This window comes from Barbus barbus (assembly GCF_936440315.1).
Source record: "Barbus barbus genome assembly, chromosome: 34".
Lineage (NCBI taxonomy): Eukaryota > Metazoa > Chordata > Actinopteri > Cypriniformes > Cyprinidae > Barbus > Barbus barbus.
This window is the reverse complement of record NC_136762.1, coordinates 5,509,747-5,528,907: the sequence shown is the minus strand read 5'-3', so window position 1 is coordinate 5,528,907 and position 19,161 is coordinate 5,509,747. Positions and strand designations below refer to the sequence as shown.

General features: G+C 39.4%; 1 protein-coding gene across 1 annotated transcript in view; it reads left to right on the top strand.

Annotated features, from left to right (window-relative positions):
* The first annotated feature begins 13,307 nt into the window (after positions 1–13,307).
* Positions 13,308–19,161, top strand: part of LOC306854270 (roundabout homolog 2-like) — a 346,492-nt gene continuing 340,638 nt past the window's right edge. Inside the window, exon 1 of the mRNA XM_079392145.1 lies at positions 13,308–13,716. Within this exon, the coding sequence (XP_079248271.1) occupies positions 13,611–13,716 (106 nt within the window). The 5' untranslated portion in view covers positions 13,308–13,610. The remainder of the gene's footprint in view (positions 13,717–19,161) is intronic.

Sequence of the window (19,161 nt, the reverse complement as noted above, 5' to 3'; positions counted from 1 at the left end):
TATGCGAAAGCAAAAGCACTTTATTTGGCCTTCTGAAAGTAGATGCAATTAGGAATCATTGTTAAGATTTGTTTACAACCCAAATTTTCGAATTTGTGCAACGCATTTTATGGAGGACAGTTTCGTGAACCTAGGAGAGTACAAGGCTGGCTGTGCACAAAGGCTATTAAAAAAAAAAAGGGTAAATTCCAACTTTGCTATGACAATCTGGCGCTTCTGAATCAGCAACTGTAAGTATGTTTTGTTATTAGTTTAAGTATTTGCTATTGACTGTTCAAATGCGTTTTGCGCGTAACGCATTGTGTGTGTGTGTGAGGGGAACAGGGTCACATCACAGCAGAGTGTACAGCCCGTTAGAATTTGTCTTAACCGCGGCTTGTGTACTGCAAATACATACGAGCATCATCACTGTGTCTGTCACACGACTCTGTTCCTCTTTCGGGCTTGAACTGATGGTAAAACTAACTTGAAAGCTGAAGCTCACGATTATGGTAAGGGGTGTTACATTTCCGACGTGTGCTTGTGGTGTTCGGCCAATCACAATGCACTGGGTCAGTTGGCCAATCAGAGCAGACTGTGCTTGTCGAAAGGAGGGGCTTTGTAGAAAACAACACGTTTGAGAGAGGCGGGACATAGAGGAACTACAATAATGTACAGTATTTGAAAAATAATGTTTTTTGAACATTAAAGCATGTCAACATATTCTGTTACACCAAATACCCAAAATAATGATCTTTAAAATAGCATCATATGACCCCTTTTAATGTACAGTAGGCCCAATTTAGACTCTTTATACTTGAGGTTTAAAAAAAGAAAAAAAAATGACTTATAGAGTAATGCCATCAGAAGCATCCAGAGGCATTTCACTGCCTAACATGAAAAGCGATCCTATTTTCTGAGAGCGAGGCAGAGAGAAAGAGGAGAAATATTTCATTAAGAAGCATCTGACTCCAGTCTGAGTGCCGCCTCTCTGCTGCTTATCCCTGAGAAGCCATATTTCCAGCCAGTTATGGGACCATAAATTACCTATTGACTACCTTATTATGCTTATTCGATTTGCTGTGATCAAGAGGGTTATTGAGGTGTCAGGCCCGAGTGCCAGGGTTGATAGAGCCTGTCTGGATGCCAGACGCTGCCAGGGAGAGCGGAGAAGCCCAAGCGGTACCTGAGTATGTCTGAGGCCTCGTGTAATCGAGGAAGTTGATGGTACTAATGGAGGGAACGGGGGGTTTCGTTGAATGCCAAACTGGCAATCATCTGCAGATACACTCTTATGGAGATGTATCAAAGAATACATTTAAAGATGGTCTTCTGGTCTAGACTGCATGGGCACATTGGCTGCAGTTGGCATTACTGGGTTAGTAAAGATGCTTCTGCACGTTGGACTAAGAATGGCACCAGTGCATGGCACTGTCTGGTATTGTGGATAAAGTCAATTGCTGTGCTGAAAATTAAACTTGATGGAATAGTTCACACAAAGATGAAAATGTTTTACTTTTAATCATTTACTTACCCTCAAGTTGTTCCAAACCTGTATGAGATTCTTTCTTTTGTTGAACACAAAAGAAGATATTTTGGTTACATGTGGGTAACCAAGCAGTTTCTGGTCCCCATTGACTTCCATGGTATTTTTGGTATTTTTTAGCAACCGTTTAAACAATCCAAGGTTTTTTTTGGATTAAGCTTATTATTTCTGACAGTAATAATTTCAAATTCAATGTTAAAAACACTGTTTATTTATTTATTTTTTCTTTAGGTTTATGCATAGAATAGTCAAATAGTTTATATATATATATATATATATATATATATATATATATATATATATATATATATATATATATAAGGAACGGGGTATCTGACAAATTTGTCACTATAAAGTTTGAAATTTATGAAGATCTATTTTTCTTCCTAATTTTACAAAGCAAATTTTGCTGCCTATTGTTTTTATCAGCCGTTTACTGTAGGTGTGCGATGCCTAAAAAAAATGACTAAAGTTTTTGTTGCCTTTTAATGCCTAAAAAAAGAGCTAATATTTAACTATTGAGACCAATGCTTTGAAAGTCTTAACTTAAAAAAAATAATAATAATAAAATAATAATTTAAAAAAAATAATAATAAATATCTGTAAGTAACTTGTAATTTTATATTTCAGCCATAGATGGCGATATAGTGTCCAAAATCCAGAGGGGTATGTCACCAAAAAATGAAAATTCTGTTGGCAATTAGTTTCTGTTCCCATTGACTTCCACTGTCTTTTCATCCATACAACTCAGTCAGTGACATAGCCACTGACAGTCAGTCAGTGGGAACCGAAACTGTCTGGTGCCAGCATTCTTTAAAATATCCTCTATTTTCCACAAAAGAAAGTCATACAGGTTTCAAACAACATGATGGTGAGTAATTAATGGTGGAATTTAAAATTTTGGGTGGACTATCCCTTTAAAACCAAGCAAAAAATATTTGAACAATAGGTCCTTAGAATGCACTTTCAAAATTATGAATTTTTTTCATTTACGCAAAAGGTTTACTGGGATCTCATATCCTTAATGATGTTTTAAAGTCTCTTAATCAGCTGACGTAAGAACTCATGAGATATGCATTTCTCTGAATCAAGATCATTCATTAAACCAGGACTCTTACTGTTTATGTGTTTAGCCACTTGAAAGAAACATGAAGAGGCTAAATGGGAAAACAACATGCTCACCTCATTTCATCTCTTCATTTTTAATTTAATGTGGCATCAAGCTCGCTTACGGTGTCTTAAATTCAGGTTTCATTACCCTGGAACCATGCGGTTCCTCTCTCAGCAACCAGCGGCTGCAAAACTTCATTACCAATATGCTCCACAAATATGCTTTCTACATACTCATTTAGAAATGAGCGAGCTCGGTCATTTAGCAGACCGCCGTGTGTTGTAATGGAGTTTTCAGAGAGAGAGAGAGAAGGGTAGAAACTGGAAAAGAGAAGGAAAATGCACGAGAGGTTCAGATGGGGAGTGTTGAGGAGGGACCGCAGGAAGTCGTTAGACAGGCCTGTTAATTGAGTCAGTGAGATGGAGCGTGGAGTGTGTTTGTCTGAGGATCAGACGACCTTCAGCACAGACATGGGCATTAATTAGCGCTCTGTGCACAGGTGAACTCCTCCAAGCCAAATGAGGAGGAGAGGCCCATCTTTTTTTTAAGGTTTAATGCAGTTTCCAGCGATAATCAAGTCTTCAACATCCTCCCTTTGTAAATTATTTAGTTTATGGATAAAGTTGTGACTGAATACAAACACAGAAGGCCTTTAACTTTCTCTTATCTTGTACTTTAACTGTTTTTCTCTCTGTATCTCATTAACAGCATCGATTCGAACCCATCTGGGTCTGGGTTTGGCTGTGATAACGTTGATGTGTTTGTCCTCTGCCTTATCCCAGATGTAAACGAGGATTTTTCAGTGATGCGGATGCCAGATTTTCTCTCGCACTCAGTAATAGCGCAGCAAAATAGAGCAAGTGCTTAGATCTGTGTTTGCATTTTTTATCATCACCTGTCTGATTCCCTTTGAGCGCCGATGACAAATCCATGGCTCTCTATTCAGTCTCAACTGACTGTTTATTTATTTATTTATTCCAGGAAAAGCTTCAAAAGCGACGTTGTGAACAGATTTAACTAAAAAAAGACACAAAGCCACTGATCTGACAGCAATCCAAAAAAATAAAGGTTTTTAGCACTGTTGAGCAAAACAGGAGTTAAAAAAATGGAAGTTGTGTGCTGGATAATTAAAAGATCCCAAGTAGAAGAGAATTAGAGTTGACAAAGAGAACTTATTTTTAAGTGTATAAAGTAGGTGACACCATTGCTGTGACATTTGTCTTCAACTATTAATGCCAATTCACAGTTACACCTTTAGACTACATTTATGGTCATATATGCATAGGAAAAAATAGGAACACCAAATTCATTTTGGTCAAAACAAGGGTCTGACCTTTAAAAACAATGAGGCGGCTGCAGGGTTCAGTCGACACTCGACCCTTCACAAAAAGAGGTCAAAAGGCCCTAAGGTTACTCAAATGGCAGTGGTTTGATTTGTTGAATGTGTACCTTTTGGATGAGCTGCAATTTAACGGAGAAGAAAAACACGGCTAAATGTCATTTGTGTGAGCACGGCGTGTGGCATGGCAGGGAGCCTTGCCGATAAAGTTCAATATGCAGGGTGGCTGTTCCGGTCCAGTGTGTTAAATTTAAGGTGTTTCTGATTGCTGTCAGATTGTGTGGTTCAGGCCTGCCAATTCATAAACACACAAGAAAGAAGATCCAGGTGGAAAATTCAGCTGTCATATACATACACCAGATATCCAGTCAATGAGAGATGGATTCATTTATTTGCAATTAAGCCTTTTTTAAGTGTTCATATAGATGGTAATATTCTTTTCTATAACAGACATTAAGTAGTTAACAGTTAAAGTACTGCATGACCTAATTGTCCTCAGAGACTATGATCACATCTCAAAGTATTGAAATCTGAGAATCTCTTGCTTTTTCTCTCTCTGTATCCTGGTTTCTCTCTCACTGACTCATCTGGCTTTTTAAGACCCCATTAAATTTATCTGTTTTTCCCCCTTGAAGACAAGGTTTGTATAAGTAAGTTTAAATGATTAATTATAAATTATGAAGTATTGTTTAGATATGTTAAATATAATTGTAAAATAATAATACAGTTAATATAATAAGAAACAGATTATTATTATTATTGTCACTGGCACAAGTTTATAACAGTAACATCTTAATCTAAACCTAAAGTAATGTTGACAAACTAGATATAATTTGAAAGCTTAAACCTTCTAATTTTCATATTTGGTGACTGATTTTCTCATTTTTAAAAAAAACATCCATTAGTTTTCATGCAAATAGTTCAAAAGATAACATCCATTATTTTGTTTTCTCTATTCGTGATGCAGCGCAAACTATAACTCGCATTCGGGATTCTCACTGAGTGTCTTTCATGTGTTTGTTAGAGGCTGCATTCGAATCAAATACTGCCATACTGCCCATAGTATTTCTGAATATGATGTCTTGTAAAAAGACTGGAAAAATGTGTTTCAGATGACTCAAACCATATATGCAAATGCCATGGACAGTTCTGAATGAGATACTCAAGGTTAGCTTGTTCAAATTTCTAACATTACCTTCATAAGTTTCAAACTTTGCCATGAGTCTTCCCTCCTCTCTCATCCAGGCCACAGAAGCTTCATCCTGGCTCTAACTCAGGATCTGAGCTCTTAAATCAATAGCATAACTCAGAGAGAGGGAAGACACACAGGGGCCAGAGAGGCTGAAATACGTACCTTATAACTCAAAGCATATTTGCTGCCATTATCTGAAGGTGCGAGCAAGGTGTTAATAACTCTTCACTGTGGGTGGTACGATCCTGACAGGAAGGAGTGTTTGAAGGGTGTGAAGGTGGAGGGGATGGGCAACACACACACATTCACGTGAATTCATGATGGAAAATACGTAAACGCCCGTATATGTGCTCCACATGTGGCGTAGCAAATGGTTAACCATTACCACCCACCTTTCTGACAAATTTTCATCTTGCGTTCCCCAAATTCGTGGTCAGATATGACATCCATCTGTGTAATTCAAATGTAGTGTGGAGGGTATTGGCGTGCCCTTGGCAAAATAAGGGGCTGGTCGTTGTGGGCCAAGTGTAGGCATAAATTGCACAAGTGGCGGTTTTACTGCAGGTTGTAAATAGACGGTCCTGCCATTTTTTACGACAGCTATCACTAACTCATTCTGATTCTTATTGCCTCTCGAACGCCGCCAATGGCCCGCCTGCCACTCCCAGGGCCCGGCTCTTCTGCGCTGAACTTCTGACGGCAGTGGGATTTATCGCCGTGGTGTAACTGCGGCATTAACAAGTGCCGCAGCATTTAATTGAATCGCTTGTTTTCTTGTTCATAATCACACATATGGATCCGAAGGGAATGTTGCGCTGAATCTAAGTGGTTTTGGAGTCTTTTTAATATGCAAAATTATCTCTTAAGTCTTGAAAAAAATAATGATTATATAGCGACTACATATTCTATAATAAATATAAATTTGCCTGCTTATATGCTACTATAAAATGATGTAAGCAACATTTAGGTTGCTTATGTTAACATTAGTTAGCAATAGTTAACAAACTTAGTTAAAAATTAGAAATGTTACTTTCTACTTATACAAATATTATAGGTATTATCATCTTTGTTTAGTACAAATTAAATCAAACACTGATTTTCTGTTCATTTTAGTCCTTGGGTGTTTCTCAAATGGAAGGCTGCGTCATTCCTAGTTCAGCCCTTCAGAGTCTTGTAGGCTAGAATCCTCCTCTGCATTAAACACTTGAATGAGACACTCTAGTAAGTGCACATGGCTACGTCACATATGTTCCCGCCTTCACTGTCACAGCACAAAAACACTAATAAAACTTAGTTTTGGAAAAATACTTCTTTATTATAAATCTTTATATTATTTGGCTTTCTATTAATGCAATACAATGAATCACAACCGTCTACAATCTCCCTGTGGCTTAAATTATTGGCAATTTAGTAAGTAATTTACACCAAAACAATCGATAACATCTATCCTTTCATGTCCGAAAATATGATTTTTTTCTTAGATTTCATAATAAATTCAGACAAGCTCAGTACTGACTCGTTTTTCATTAGTTAATTTTCATGAAATGGAATGGCCACAAAGTATTGTGTGTGATTGAAGGTCGTGGAGGATACATCGTGGCCTAATGGTTAGAGAGTCGGACTTGTAATCCGAAGGTTGCGGGTTCGAGTCTCCGGCCGGCAGGAATTGTAGGTGGGGGGAGTGAATGTCCAGCGCTCTCTCCACCCTCAATACCACGACTGAGGTGCCAGCTGAGAAATGCAGCCTTTGTAGGATGCAGCTTTCCGTTTGAGAAACACCCCTTGTGTAGACCTTGAGCAGGGTTCCTCAAATCTTTCCCTGGAGGTCCAATCTGCTGCAGAGTTTAGATCCAACCCTGATCAAACTCACCTACCTGTGATTTTCTAATGATCTCGAAGACTCTGATTAGCATGCTCAGGTGTTAGAGCTAAACTCTGCAGGAATGGTCCAAATTTGAGGATCCCTGGCCTATAGGATAGCCTGGTTGAGTCATGTGACCAGTCAGGTGATTGAAGTGCTCCATAAAGTAGGAAGTTTGAATGTTTGTTACTGCAAACAGCCAGTCCTCCAGGAAAGGCCAAACCACACAGCAACTGAGTTGGAATATCTTTTTTTGATATTTTTTGTGACACCTCTTACCCAAATTAAACCTAAAAGAAGCATAATCACCAGGATAAAAGAAACATCATAAACATCAATCAACAACCGTGAGTCCAAAAAAATCACAAGCATAGTTTCTGTTCCTTTCTCTTGCAGGCCAGTCAAAAAAAAGTAATTTTATACTTTTATATTGTGGCCTTATTTTCCTGTTTATTTCCACAGCTGGACCAAGTTGAATGTTATTTCATGTACTGTGTAAGCAGTGACCCTAAAGTGTATTTGGACAATTTGGTCAGTCATTCTACAATTTTATAGCAACCATAAAGTGTTCAAATGCTGCAAACATTATATCTACTGTTTTATCATTTAAAACCTAACCAACTTTGCTTTAAATGTGTGTTTGTGGTTTCATATTTTGGTAAATAATGAAGTCTGTATGCCTTAAGCATCCAAATATTTTTGGGGGCCACTATATTGTTTTTTGAGGTTCAAGGAAAAGACAAACAGGATGAATTTTAATGACCTACTGCATGCTCTTATTGTTTGTTTTTCACTTTTTCCTGGCGATATATGTTGTGTACAGTGTACATATATTATATTGCAGTTTTGTAAACAATGTGGCAGCGTGTAGATTTCTCTTCCAGCTATGCCATTCAGGGATCTAGAGTTATATTCTGCATTTGTTCATGGATTTGATGTCTTATTCATGTAGTCTAGCTGGTGAAGCCATGCAGTGCTAGCTTTTTTAGTACAGTCCTCTTCCAGGTATTCTTTTTTCCTCCTGTAAGACGACATGCACTGAGGATATTGTTTTTGTGATGATACCAGGTGTCACAGCGAGTCAATTTATACCTGTCAATTTAATGCATTAAATTAGTGTGATTTATTAAAAAAAAAAAAAAAATCAATTAATCAAGCCCCTTGATCTATATGTTAATTATCTTAATCTTCACCTTCATGTTTTTAACTGAAATCGATCATTAGACCAGTGACAGTGTTCTGTTTAATGATATGCAATTAACACAAATAATGTATTGGCTTCAAAAAGTGCTTATTGCTATGCTATTCAATGATTTTGACCGCCAATTTAATGTAATATTGTAAATTATCTTCATTTGCAGGCTTTTCTTAAAAGATTTCATGTGGTTGATTGATTGGCATATACCATATAATTTCAATCTTTTTTTTTTTCATTGATTGACATCTCTAATTGTAATTTTGTTCAGTTAGATCATTCACTTTCAAAAGGTATATCCGTTGTGAATTTTTATCCCAAAAGATAACAAAAAGCAACATTGACCAAAGCTCTTATTATGACAGTATATGAACGCCATTGTGTATATTGATTTACAAAATCCATTAAGACTGAACGAATCAGTGAGGCATGAGCACCATTGTTCCCATCTGGGGACAAGTCATAGTTTGAATTTCAGTTTGGCCGTATGCAACTTTTCAATAAGCCCTCGGCTGCCAGTTTTATAGTGACGTACGTGGACAGTTCATTTGTAGAATTAAAATTCAGAAGCTGGGATACTCGGGGCTAATAATAGCCGTTGTCACAGCAGTTATTTCCTGCGTTGGATGTTGCACTGCTCTGATTGCAGCGAATTCTAATTGGAATATTAATCGTGAGCCAGATGGTAGCAATGCTAGATAATTATTATTATTATTATTACTATAATTATTATTTCAGTGCTGCATAAGTCATACATACAAAGACAAACAACCAAATTGGGTCCGGATTTGCAAACTACGCTGTGCGAGAAGTGGGTGCAGGGTTTGGATTATTGAGACGGAGAAGAAAATGGATTATCCAGTATCTTGTGAAGCAGTTGCCCAAGCTGAGAAACTAGTTACAAAAGAGCCAGATTGCCATCGGGTGATATATTTTGACTGTTCTCCATGCTTCTTCCAGCGCCTGAAGCGCATTTCATGGTGAGCCATCAAGAGTCTTGCTGGAACTAGACTCTCCATATAGTTTGTTGTTTGTCTTTCTTTAATGTTTCAGCATTTTTCAGTAACGAAAAGTGCTGAAACTACAAAATATGCCACTACAAACATGCGCTTTTGATAACCTACATTGGTCGAATTTCTGTGTAAATTTTTTTAAGAGGTTTAGCCGTGCGGTGCTGGTGAGGCATTCCTGGCACTGCTGCCACTGTTGGCACTGTCTTCCCAAGGCTTATTCACTCCATTTCTCTCTATATCTTTTCCTCTCGCTGTCCTTCCTTTCGTGTTTTGCCTTACCGAACTTCCTTGCTTATCAAAGCGCTGCACCCTGCTTCTGTTCGGACCGCATTTATCCAGGGGGTTGTTGTCTGGGGGCGATAAGCCATCAGGCTCACCCCTACATGGATCCCTCTGTGTTTCCCCTGACGTTCCAACACTATGCTTTCCACTTCTCCTCAGTCTATCTGTCTTCTTCTAAATGGCTCATCTCCTTCTTTTGTTCTCGAATGCAGAAATAAAGAGGTAAAATGTATTTGCGTAACAGACCCATCTACAAACATTTTAAGCAAATATGCTCCCGGGGAGGCTTGACATCGACTACACTAGCGCTAACTGACATTCTGCCTCAAGATTTACTCCGTTCTTTGAGTTAATGTTACACCAGAGCTTATGCCCATTATATTTGCATCATAGGAGCTCTTAAGTATTGGAGCTCCAAGAGTTTTTATTGATAACGTTTCTATTTTCCCATCCTAAGATTGTAATTTTCCATCTTGGGCTTTGGTAAGGCAATAATTAGCAGCTTATGCAAATAAGCCTTCATTTATCAGACAATCACTGTTATTTAAATTACAGAGCATGCTGAGACTATTTCTCTTTTCATTGGCTGTGGAATTGACTTTGTCCTCACATCAAAGGCCTTGGCTTTTTATGGCATTAATTTTGTCACCATACACATTATGCTTTTGAAAACAATAGCTTGTGATTTGATTGTAAAAAATGACAAAAATACATTTTATAGTGCACTCAGGCAGTCCTGAGGTGAGAAGTAAAGTCCGATGATGTGAACAAATGCACCTTACATAATCTTTCCAGTCTTTAGCGTGTTGCTAAGGCTCACGGTGCTGTACATGTGCTGAGAAGCCCTATTGAAAAGTCTGTACAGCTGTTCAGTGGCCTTCAGCTTTGCAGTCGTAACACAAAAGCACATGCCACGCATGTACCAAACCTTATACCAGTGTTTTGAATTTATTTATTGATGACTGGTTCACAGTGGACCATTTGAAATGAAAGCATTTTGGTTTTGCATGCAGTCACTGGCTCAGGTGTTGCTGTGGAGGCGGCTGAACTTGTTCCGAGTTGCCACAAAAGTTTGCCTGCAACCCCAGTTTGTCTTGATTAAGGTGCATTTTGTGTCTCTCTCAGGATCAGATTTATCTTTCTCCATTTCAGTTTTACAGCATGTTTGCATTCGGAACAGATGCTCTGTTTCACTCAGCGAGGCTGTAATTAGGCCGCCATGTTGCTTCGAATTTTGCAAGAGAGATGACTATCCAAAAAAGAAACTTATGTTTTTCTGTGAATTGAGGTGTGATGGTGTGTTTGAAGATTGGATGCAATTGCACATTTAGAGGGTCAGCCACTGTTCAAGGTTCTGTGTAATTTCAGAGTATCAATTAGCCATGTCCAATTAAAAATAATGGATAAATCAGGGCACTATGGTGTGTATTAGAGATAAGAGTGAGGAGTTTAATGTTTCTGGTTACGATTCCACTTAATAGTTATGGTTCCTTAATGATTCACTTAACGATTCTTTTAGTACTAATACTTTTAAGCAACCAAGCAAAATATACTGCTATATAAAGATAAGTACTATTTTGTAAACCAATTCAGTGAATAATATTTACTATTTAAATTATATATGTACTGTTTTAAAATGCCATAAATCAATTAATTAAAAAAAAATCTACTTTTAAAATATTGTTCACAACAACATCACAGGTTTCACCTGTATTTTGAATTGTTTGCATTGCGGTGTTTTAGGGGTAAAAGAAATGTCTATAAACATTACAGATGACCTGACAGAATACACGTTTTTCTATGGATTGTTTGCTTGCAGTGTAAAATAGGCTTTAAACAAACTTTATTTGAATCCGAGATCTTGTCTGACATTTTTTTTGACACACGATGAGGCTAGCATTATGATGTGCAGAATACAGTCACTCTCAAATTGATTTTATATAATGCAAGCACATCTGTACCCTTCAGTTTATTTCATGAAAAGCTGGTTAGTCTCTCACTGTCTGTATAATGCATGAAGTTGGCAAGTGCATCTGTGTTATTAATCATCCAGTATCCAAGATCTTGGATGCAAGATGAAGAAAAAAAAAAGTATTGCATATATACAGTGTGGTATTTGAATTGTGATTAAATATGCACAATTAGGGAAAGCAAATGATAACTAAATTTGTAGGATTTTGTACGTTTGGATTTTGATTGCAGTATTCTAATATCTCTAGTGTTCCGTGTGAATTTTGGTGATTTGTCATTTTGACTGACTTATTAAAAAAGAATCAGGTCACGATTCATTCGCGAATTGGACTGCACAGGTTGTGCTATGTGTTTGTTGCTTGCAACAAGCAAGAATGATACAACAGAAAGAGGCGATGTTGTTTGCTTATTGTCTTTATATTATTTTATGGTGCTCAGGCTTTCTTTCTCTCTCTCTCTCATCACATTCAATTGAGACAGCAAGCTCACAACTCTGCTAAAACAATTTATTTTTCCGTGGCACTGTAGATTCAATAGCGGCACAGTGACTGCTGAATTGAAGTGTGGAAAACACTGTCAGGTTTTATCAGTTCTGTCATTGCATCTGCATTGGCAAAAGAACGCAGACATTCAAGATTCTTTAACAGAGCGAAATGTCTAAAATTGTTTGTTTCCAGTATTTTTTTGAAACTATGGAACTGTTTTCAATAAGAACTGATTCCCAACCCAAGTGTGCAGACTTTTATAACTGCTATAGGAATCAGTAAATGAATGTTCATGTCTATTTGTACAATCTTACATTGTACTTGGAATGTAATTCAAGACATTTTGATTGACATCAAAAGATTTATAGTTCCACTGCAGTGGTTGAAAGAGGAAGGTCATCTAGTGCTCATCATAAATCAGGACTTATTCATGTAGATAACAGGAAATGTTTTCATATGTCATTGTTTGCTGTTACTGTCAACCGTGTCGTCACTAATGGCACTGCTGCCGCTACAAACGTTATTTATGCGCTCCGTATGAATCCAAATGATGATAAATCTCATGCATGTCTCTCACACCCTAAAACCCCAAGCCCAGTGTGCATTCGCCCTCTGATAGCAGCTTGGCAAAAATGACAGTCTTTAGCGTAAGCGTTTTGGAAGTGTGTGTGTGTGTATGTGTGTGTGTGTGTGTGTGTGTGTGTGTGTTCGAGAGTTTCAGGCAAATTTGCATGAGCCCCCTGAGGGCGTTTAATGCTACTAACTTTCCCCAAGCCAAGAACCAGCATGTTTAGGCAAACCTGCTGACTATTGCAGTGTCCAACATCACTCCTTCTCCCCCTACTCTTATCTCCGAGCACTCCCTCTCTCTCTCGCTCTCTCTCTCTCTCTCTCTCTCTCTCTCTCTCTCTCTCTCTCTCAGAGTTGAAGCCGAGAGTGTTATTAGTCTTTAAAGAGCCTCTCTGGCTTCCGCTGCCTCAACGTCTGTTATGATCAGAGCTCCAGGATTAGTGCTGTCACCACATTGCATCTCTCTGCCGTCCTGCCCTTGCTCTCCCTCTCTCCTGGCGCATCCCTTGTGACCCACGGTGCATGTTACGCTATTATTTCCTCCTCACCTCCTTTCCCTCTCTGGAAACTCCTCCACATAGACAAACACATGCTGTGGAGCTTTTTGACGTGCAAAGCGGGAAAACAAGAAGGATTGTGTGGGAGATTTCGTACTGTAGACTGGGACAGATCCACTACTGCAGGGAAAACAGCGGACTGCTTTGGACAGCGGTGGCAGCAGCGAGAGGGAGCGTGTGTGTGCATGCATCCGTGCGCATGTTTCAAGGGAAGACTGAGCTGCGCTGTGCTTCTCACACGCTCATTCTCTCACTCTCGGATGATGAAGGCTCTCGATCGTGTATGATGGAGCTTGACTGAGAAGTGGGTCTCACTCTCACACGTGTGCTCTTAGGCGGGCAGAGCTCGGGAGCTCTCGGCAGCGTGGTGGAGGCACACGCACACTTGCTTCTGGACTGTGACCGATGACCGGACATACAAGCCAGGTTCTGTGCGCCCCTTGTGCTCCAGCGGGCATAAATACGGGCAGGTGAAGAACCTTCACCTTCGACCACCGAGACCTCTGGAGATGTTCCTCCTCTCTCCTGTGAGACTCACTTTGTTTCTGCTGGTCTTCCTGGACGTTCCCCATCCGTCCCTTCAGGGCAGGAATAAGGGCAGATGGAACAAGGGGGGTAAGTTACGGACAGACTCTTTCACCTCAGGAAGTCAGCGCTTGTTGTACACTCAGGTCCTTAATGTTTGTCTGGCTAGTTGGGGATTTGATCTGAAAGTATCTGGCAGCGATCGGAGCGTTGTAGGTCCACTCAGGAGACCCTTGTGTAGAACTTTTATTTTATTGTTAAAATGTATTATTAAATGTCAAATCATGCGTTTACGTTGTTTGGCTTGTTGTAGTTGGCTTCCTTACAGGATGTAGTTGAGGTGCTCTGAAACTTGATGGATGACATTGCTGTCATGCATCACAAAGTTTTTTTCCTCTTGTCACCTCAGCACTATGTTCCGTTGTGTGTGCAGATGCTACTCAGCTAAAAGCTTTCCTACCACACTGATAGAATTTCACTTCCTCTGCGCTCTTCTGTAGGAGGTTATTTGGCTCGAAAAAGCTGTCGAAGTAGACGGTGAGGGAAGGAAAACCCCTTGAGGATTTGGAGTCCTTATGACCATGTGTGGGGGAACTCTGATTCCGTGTGTGTTTGATTCTGTGATTGTGTTTTAAAGTCCTGTTTTACCAGGCTGGAGAGAAGTGTTAATAATTCAAAGCAGACCCCCATTCTATGGGAGAACTGCTCTCCCCCTTCTCAGGCAGCATCTAATCCCCATTGTGGGATTAAAGGGAGAGCAGTAATCTTAGCGGCTGCTCCTGGCGAAGACTCGCTGATTCTCATCCGAAGCCCATGGGTGTCACAAGCGCTACAGACTCTCGTCTTCAAAGAGTCGCCGGTCCTGCGAGTCTCCTACATAACTGCTCTGCAGTTGCTGTTCCTCATCTCCCCTGTTGAATCGGCATACTCGACTCCAGTTTGCATTCCTACGCATGCCTGCCTTGCCCCCACACCACTATAGATTTGTTTCGCACAGAGATGGAGCTGGTGGGTGTATTCTTCTGGCTCTTCTGATTTAGCAGGTGTCAGATGGACTTCACAGCTGACTCACGTCTTGTTGAGTGCTATCTGTTTGAAAGCTTGGAAATCTGACTCAGGGGTTGGTCAGACAGATTTCTGTTTACACTGTCGTAGTTAGACCATATTTAAAGAGAAGGTTCCTCCAAAAATCGCAAAGTCTGTCATCATTCCAAACTCATTTGACATTATTTCTTCTGTGAAACATGATAGGAGGTATTGATCGGAATGTCCATGCTGCTTTTTCGCAAATGACAGCCATTGTCACAATTACGTTTTATAATATGGAAATGGGCAGATAAATCTCTTGCATGTTTTGCAGAAGAAAAGCCCTACTTGTTTGGAATGACATGAGGGTGTATGCTAAAATAATGTTTTAGCATTATTTTACTAAGACCTTTAAATCCAAAACTGAATACATTTATTAAACGCAGTGCCATTTAATTTCATTTTAATTAGTGATAATCCATTAAGAGGCTGATCTCTGTCTGTGTTTTGTAAATATCAGGGATGTTGTCCTTGAACAGCTTCCGATGAGTGAAAAGCATGTTTCCATCCATAATCTGAACTCCCTTCCCCTAGTTTTAGCTCTTTTCTGTTTGAAATGGAAAACAAGTCACAGTATTAGCCTATACTTTCTGAATAGTATAATCCGTGTTTCAGGGGAAAGTAAATAAATGAGATATCCCTATAATCTTTGGCCTCTGGTGAGATAGAGGGCACTGGCTTCCCATGGAGCAATTTGGGCACGGTCAGAACAGCTGTTTAAATTCAGCTCCAGCTTTCCTCTTTGTAAAGATGACACCGCATGCCCAATTACCTCTTCATGACACACTTGAAAAGGTGTAATTTTACCTGTGGATACGATAAGATCAGCCTAGCTTGGATGAGTATTTGTTGCTGTACTGTTATTACGAGCGCTTAGAACAATCCCTAGTGCTAGTTTGCTCTCCGTGTGAGAGTATTTGCCCGGTAACAGTGGTTGCGGGTTTTTTTTTTTCTCTTTTTTTTTTTTAATTATGCAATATCCTATTTTAGTTAAATATTTGGTTTAAAGTGAATTTTACATCAGCATAATTGTACCCCAGTGCTTTGGCAGGTTTATTTAATTTTTCATTTCACCTATTCTTTGCATTTCTGATTTTGTCACATATTTCCAAAAAACAAAAAAAACAAATTCAGCTTAATTTCTCCCTGCATCCTCCCTTACATTTCCTCCTGTATGATTCTGGGGTCTCAGAAAAACCCCAATGATACATGTAAAATAACTTTTTTTTTTTTTTTTTTTTTTTTTTTTTTTTTCCTCAGACCTAATCAAAACAATACGTAGGCATTAATTGAGTTAAAAACGACACTAAAACAACCTTGGGGTTTCTGAGACACCAAACAGCACAGAGTTAAGATCAATGCAATGTTAATTATTTTTAAGACTAAATGAGGCTCTCCTAATCAAGGCAGTGTGAGAATTTCTGATATATCCGTGTGAGTGTGTATATATATAAATTTAAATTTTTACAGCTATGGCTTTTTATTAGCATATGTCATTGTGCATCACATTTTGTGTGAGTACAGCATATTAAATATTTTTACTTTTTGTTTTTGAAAGGGCTTAATGGAGAGAACCTTGCAGCCCTGGCCCCAGTTAGCACTCTTACACTTACACAGTCTGTGCTTTTCTGTTCTGCTTCCGCGGTCTCCCAGGTTATCTGAAATGAAATTCAAGCATGTTGTCTCCCCATGTATTTAAATGTGACTGTCACCATGGACTTCCTGATAGTGGGGAATTCTCAGGGGCCAAGTCGGACCTCATGCGCTATCTCTCGTTCTCTCCCTGACATAAACACATACACTTGCGCAGCTATGCCCTCACAAAATTTGAATGTGCCAGTCAATCTCTCCGTTCTAATAGAGGTTTATTCTCCTGGGCCACCTGAGGGGCATGGCATTTAGAGGGCAAACCGAACCCACTCAATGTCACCCTCCATCTGTTTCACACCATAACCCAGCATTCCCTTCAAACTCGGCCAGGAAATATCCACCGCTGCCTCCTCCACCAGATATATTTTCCCTTTCCTATTGTTCAGGCCACCGAACCCCTGAAATGCAGTCCCTCCATATGGTACACACTGGACCGCATGAGGACCTGCAGGCTGCCCACTGTGAGAAGACGTTGAGACACACCCTCAGAAGTGTACCTGAATTATAATGCACTTGGCTGTCTGGCTTCGTGGTGAAACTAGTCCATGAAAATGAACATAAACCCAAAGCTCAGAAGTGTAATTTTCCCTTCAGGCCTCCGTCTGCTTGTGACCAAGGAGCACCTTCATGCAAGTCACTACTGCTGCCTGGAGACTAATGAGGAAAAGCAATGTCTCGCTTATGGATCCCAATTCGCGATCCTTTCCGACTTGGGAGTCTTGGGGTCCTGGGTGGCCAGATTTTCAGAGCGGCTAGAATCGGAGAAGCAATTAACAATTCTCACAACTTGCTTTTCGGTGGAAATGGATTTCAGGCTCTCTCGCGGGCCTGTGCTTCACTGATGTCTCAGCGCTCACCATTATGTGCCTACGAGACAAGTGATACCAACTGTGTACGGGAGAATAATAATTTCTCTGTTCCTCTGAACAGTCTGCCGCGCAGAGCGCTTGCAGAGTGCCGCGCAACAATGGCACATTCAATTATTCTCTCCCCTCACTGTCAAATGTCGCAACATCTCGACAGAGCGCCCCCAACCAGACCGCTGCTTTCATAACTGGTAATAATGTCTCTCCGGGGAGCTGAAGTGTGGAGGTCTATGGGGTGCTGATATGCTCGCATATACATGCACAACGCAGACACACCTCAAAAGAAGGGACATTTATCACTAAAATGAACAGTGTTCTTTTTTGGAAGCTTTGTGTGACAGATTTGGGTGCAATTTTCAGCTTATCACAGTTTTGCCAAGTATTCAATCTTTTTGTATTTGGGGCTTTTGCTGCTTTTTTTTTTTATTAGATATGGTGCAAAATGCATTAAATTATTGTGAACAGAGTGGAGATGGAATCGGGACACGTTAGCCAGATTCAAATCTAAACTACTAGTGTAAATGCCTAGGCTCCAACATATCTAGAGCATGCACCACAGTCAGGCAAAGTAATTTTGAAGCTATAGGGCTTTGGCAAGCAGCAACATACTCCTGTTTTTAAGGTAAACTACAGTCAAGCTACTCTTTTGAACCTGGTTACTAAAAAAGTAGCTAACTAAACTGTCACCATGTCAGGAGGCATTGTCTTTTACCATTTAGCTATTCTGTGTTTAAGTTGTTAAACTAGTTGCTAACACATAGCTAAATACATTGACACTTATTGGCAATATTTAATTTGAGACTTATTTTGTTTCACAACTTTTATTCAGAGGACTTTTGTTTGCTTATTGACTCTGTTTCTTTGCCTGTAAATCTATGAGTAACAAAGAGTGACAATAAAGTGATGTAGCATTTTGTCATCCACACAGCTAATTGCTGAAATCTAGCTTGCTACTATAGGATCTACAAGTACTATTGTCATGCTTCTGATGAATGTTGCACTACTTTTAGTTGATTATTCACCAGCATTGACCAAGTATTCAATTTAACATGAAGATGATGTTCATAGTGTGTGTTCGTGAGAGATCTGATCTGCTGACTGAAGTTTAACTGGCACATATAGCTATTATTCATTCTGGACGTATTTCATCATTGAAAACACCATGTTATATTCTATTTCGGGTGTTGATGGACAGAAGGGAAGAAATATTTGTCCAGATTGGACTCTATGATCAGAGCACATCTGCCCCGCGCTGCCCCTTCCTCTGAACGCTGCCATTTCCGTCACACTCTCTCTAATGAAGCTGCTGTCTAATTGCAGTGGGGAGCGTTCCCAACAGTAACAGTGTTTTATGGGGGATTTTATGCTGCAGAGATGACAGCAGAGGCTGATGGATGGGAGGACGTAGATTTTATGGCCTAAGACCCTCTTACCCCTGTCTTCTATTCATTTCCATTCTCCTCTCTCTCTCTTTTTCTTGAGTCAAAGACACACTTAACATTAGTCCAAAAGGGTTTATAACAATCAAAAGTTTGGACACGCATACTCATTTCTTTTAATTAGTGGTGCTTCCTAAGTCAAGTCAAAATAACTATTTATTAAAAATTTGGTGTGCAACTCATTATACATTATGTGCAGTGGACGTGAATTATATCTCAAATTGTGTGGCTTGCTGAGGAGTGTTCAGTCAAAACTTTTGACTGGCATTATTTATATATATATATATATATATATATATATATATATATATATATATATATATATAAAATAAAGCATCCAATGCCAGTCAAACGTTTTGACTGATGCCTCCTCATAATATATATAAATTAAGAAAAGTATGTGCAAGTATATATTTAGGCCTAGTTACGAACAGTTTCACAGTGTACCCAATGGACTTTGTAATGTACCCACAGATGGTCAAGCTGGCCATCTA